This window comes from Eurypyga helias, unplaced genomic scaffold, assembly GCF_000690775.1.
Source record: "Eurypyga helias isolate BGI_N326 unplaced genomic scaffold, ASM69077v1 scaffold26683, whole genome shotgun sequence".
NCBI lineage: Eukaryota > Metazoa > Chordata > Aves > Eurypygiformes > Eurypygidae > Eurypyga > Eurypyga helias.
In genome coordinates this window covers 1-3,140 of record NW_010240968.1, presented here as the reverse complement: position 1 = coordinate 3,140, position 3,140 = coordinate 1, and the positions used below count along the sequence as shown (strand labels likewise).

General features: G+C 40.4%; 1 protein-coding gene across 1 annotated transcript in view; it reads right to left on the bottom strand.

The window, feature by feature from the left end:
* The window catches only part of EXPH5 (exophilin 5), a gene marked incomplete at its 5' end in the record, with an annotated part of 15,761 nt that extends 14,029 nt beyond the window's left edge, over positions 1-1,732 (bottom strand). The window contains one exon of the mRNA XM_010148614.1: positions 1,582-1,732. Within this exon, the coding sequence (XP_010146916.1) occupies positions 1,582-1,732 (151 nt within the window). The remainder of the gene's footprint in view (positions 1-1,581) is intronic.
* Positions 1,733-3,140: the final 1,408 nt, after the last annotated feature.

Genomic DNA, 3,140 nt, shown 5'->3' with positions numbered 1-3,140 from the left:
AAACTGCAAGGTCTCTATTAAAACATGCCACAGGAAACCAGAGGACATAAAGAAACAAGACTACACTCAGGAATAAGGCACTGCATTGTTTTTTTTAAATTTAAAACATCACATGCCTGAATCAGTACAACAGTCTGAAAATGGCTTATCCAATGACCTGACAATGAGGGTGACATCAAGACAGTCCTAACAGCTCTCTGCCATAGCCAGGACGGTCTAGGGATGCAGACAGACCAGGGCTTGCGGGTAGAAGTAGTACCGTTTGTTAAACCAACTTACACAGTTGGAAATACCAGACAAGCCTCTGTGGCACACAACCCTTTCTTCAGATCAGAAATAGAAACAGCAGCTTTCAAAGGTAAATAGGAGAGAGCAATGACACAGAGTTTAGTGAGCTAATGCATCAATTAGACTGTGTCTGCAAGAAAAACAGCAGATAGCTGTGGACAAGAGGAGACGTTGGGGAAAAACGGTCAGGAAAGACAGATCTGTTCTGCGTAGGTCCGTGGTTTCAGGAATATTTTTTAGGATTTCACTTTTCTTTTGAAATACATCATTCTGCTTCCAGTTGCTATGAAGCACAAATAGGAAGAGGTCAGTGAAAAACATGCAGAGATGTAAATGGAATAAAAGCATATATTATGCATGAAAATCATTTGTATAGAAGATGAAAAAGACAGTACAGAATGCCATGCTTGGTACAGAGACTCCATGTTTCTTATGCAAGTTCATTGTGGATGGGAAACAGAACTTGTGAAATGAGATCTCCAGAAGTTGCTTCCTGGTCAGCCCGAATTTCCAAACTTTGTCACCTTCCCTGATAATCAGCACTGTCATGCCTTTACCCCACAGTTACCAGGAAAAGTTTCCCACTGGTACAGTCAAACCTCTCTCCCCCAAACCTAGACTACCTGCTTACCCCAAATGTCATCAAGGTTGTCATCCCATGGCAGGGGGGTTGGAACTAGATGATCTTTAAGGTCCCTTCCAACCCAAACTGTTCTATGATTCTATGATTCTAAGGTGCTTCTAGTTTCTTTAGGAAAAGTAAGTAAAACTGAAACGGTTTTTGTACAAAGTAAACATTACTGCTTTGACTGGGAAGCCACCACTGTATTTACTATAATTGCAGCAAGTTCATTGTGATTAGAAAGAATTTTTTTACAGTGAGGATGATCAATCACTGGAACAACCTCCCCAGGGACGTGGTGGACTCCCCATCACTGGAAGTTTAGAAGATGCAACTGGTCAGGGCAGTAGGTAATCTCATCCAGACTCCCTTTCCCACATAAGGTTGGACCAGATGACCTTCCAATATCCTTCCAACCTGAGCGGTTCTGTGATTCTAACTAAGGGTTAAGAATATCCAGGGATTTTCTCTTGTGAGTCCCAGCTGTATTTTTAACAGAACCTGCCTCAAGAAACAGTAATTTTGAAAACATCTCTTTGGTAAAACTTTGACATGAGAAGAAACTCAGTGCGATTTGAGAAACTCCTTAGCTATTACACTCTGAAATGCTCTAAGACATTGGTTTGGTGACCATTATCATATAGGTAAGGAAATGGAAAAATGCAACTCACTGGGGATTTTGCTCTTCCTTAGCTGATGCTCTAATGGTGGTTTTAGCATTCTATTGACATCAATGTAATTCTGAAATTTTTTCCTTTGTATTTCTTCAAACCATTCTCCAGTCACTCCCTGCAGCCCTGTTTCAGTCTTGTTTCTCTTCAGAAGTTTGCTAGAAAGGAAAAAAAAAAAACCAACAACAAAACACCAAATCATGTTTCAGCCATTTTAGATATTACAGACATATAATTAAGAACTCTACCTGTTTTTCATTTAAGTATTTAGAGTATATTTCTACATATAATGACTTTTTAAAAGATACAGTGGGACATGATACATTCACAGCAATCACATAAAAGTTTTAGTGACAGCAGGATTCTCCAAGTTAACAATGAGATTATGTGACCAGGTTAAGTGGACGACTCATATGCTGGCACTAGTCTCTCCCTCGAAGAAATGCATCCTTCTTCCTTGCAAAAATGAGGTAACGATTCATAAGCATTATAAAACTAATTGAAAGTAAGATTAAGTTCAGCCAATAATTGCATTAGAATAGATAATACTCTAACCAAGTGAAATATTTATTCACTCATTTAAGCAGAAGCACTAACAGGATTATTCTGATTTTCAGGGGGAAGCTCACTGGGACCCTGACAGTGAGGTGCCCATCATAAACGTTCCGTGTAAAGGAGAATAATAAATTGTGAATTCAGCTAAGAGGTATTCATGCAACATGTTCAACGAGTTTATCACATTTTCCTCTTTCCTTGCTGCACAATGATTCTGCCTGTGTTTAATATGTATGGAAGCAACTAATCATGATTGTGAATGTTCTGCCACGCAGAGCGGGAGCCTGGACAAGCTACACGTATGTGTCTGCAACTGAAGGAGCTGTTTAGTAGCAAGGTCAGGTTTAAAAAAGAGGTCACAGGAACTAATTGTTTATCTGGACAAAAAAGTTTATCTGGACATTTCAACGCCAGGCTGGATGAGGCTTTGAGCAACCTGGTCTAGTGGAGGGTGTCCCTGCCCATGGTAGGGGGGTTGGAAGTAGATGGTCTTTAAGGTCCCTTCCAACCCAAACCATTCCATGATTCTATGAGAAAAGAACAATGCACAGTTGCAAGGGAGTCGGAATAGTGCAATAGACATGCCAAGTTACTTGTTTTCAACCCACATGACACAAGTGCCTAAAGTAGAGATGCAAACGCAGCAAATCCACGCCCCAACTGATCCTGATGGCAACAGAACACGACCTTGTGCACAGCCCGGAGATGCCATACCAATGTTTTAGCAAGGCTTTCATGTAAATCTTCCACCTTAATCAGTGGCAAACCCCATGTCTAGGAATACAGATGCTCTCAGAGACCATAGATTATTTCAGTTATTGATTTAAATAAAAACACATATAATCTGCGACAACGTTACATCACAGAACAAACTTAGAATTAAATATCTAGTCTGCAAACGCCTGTATTTCCATCTGGAATTGATACAGGGTATATTGTCCACACTGGCACCTCCTGCTCATCTGGTAGCATCTGAGGAAGAGGAGGTGTGCTGGATTCAGCCA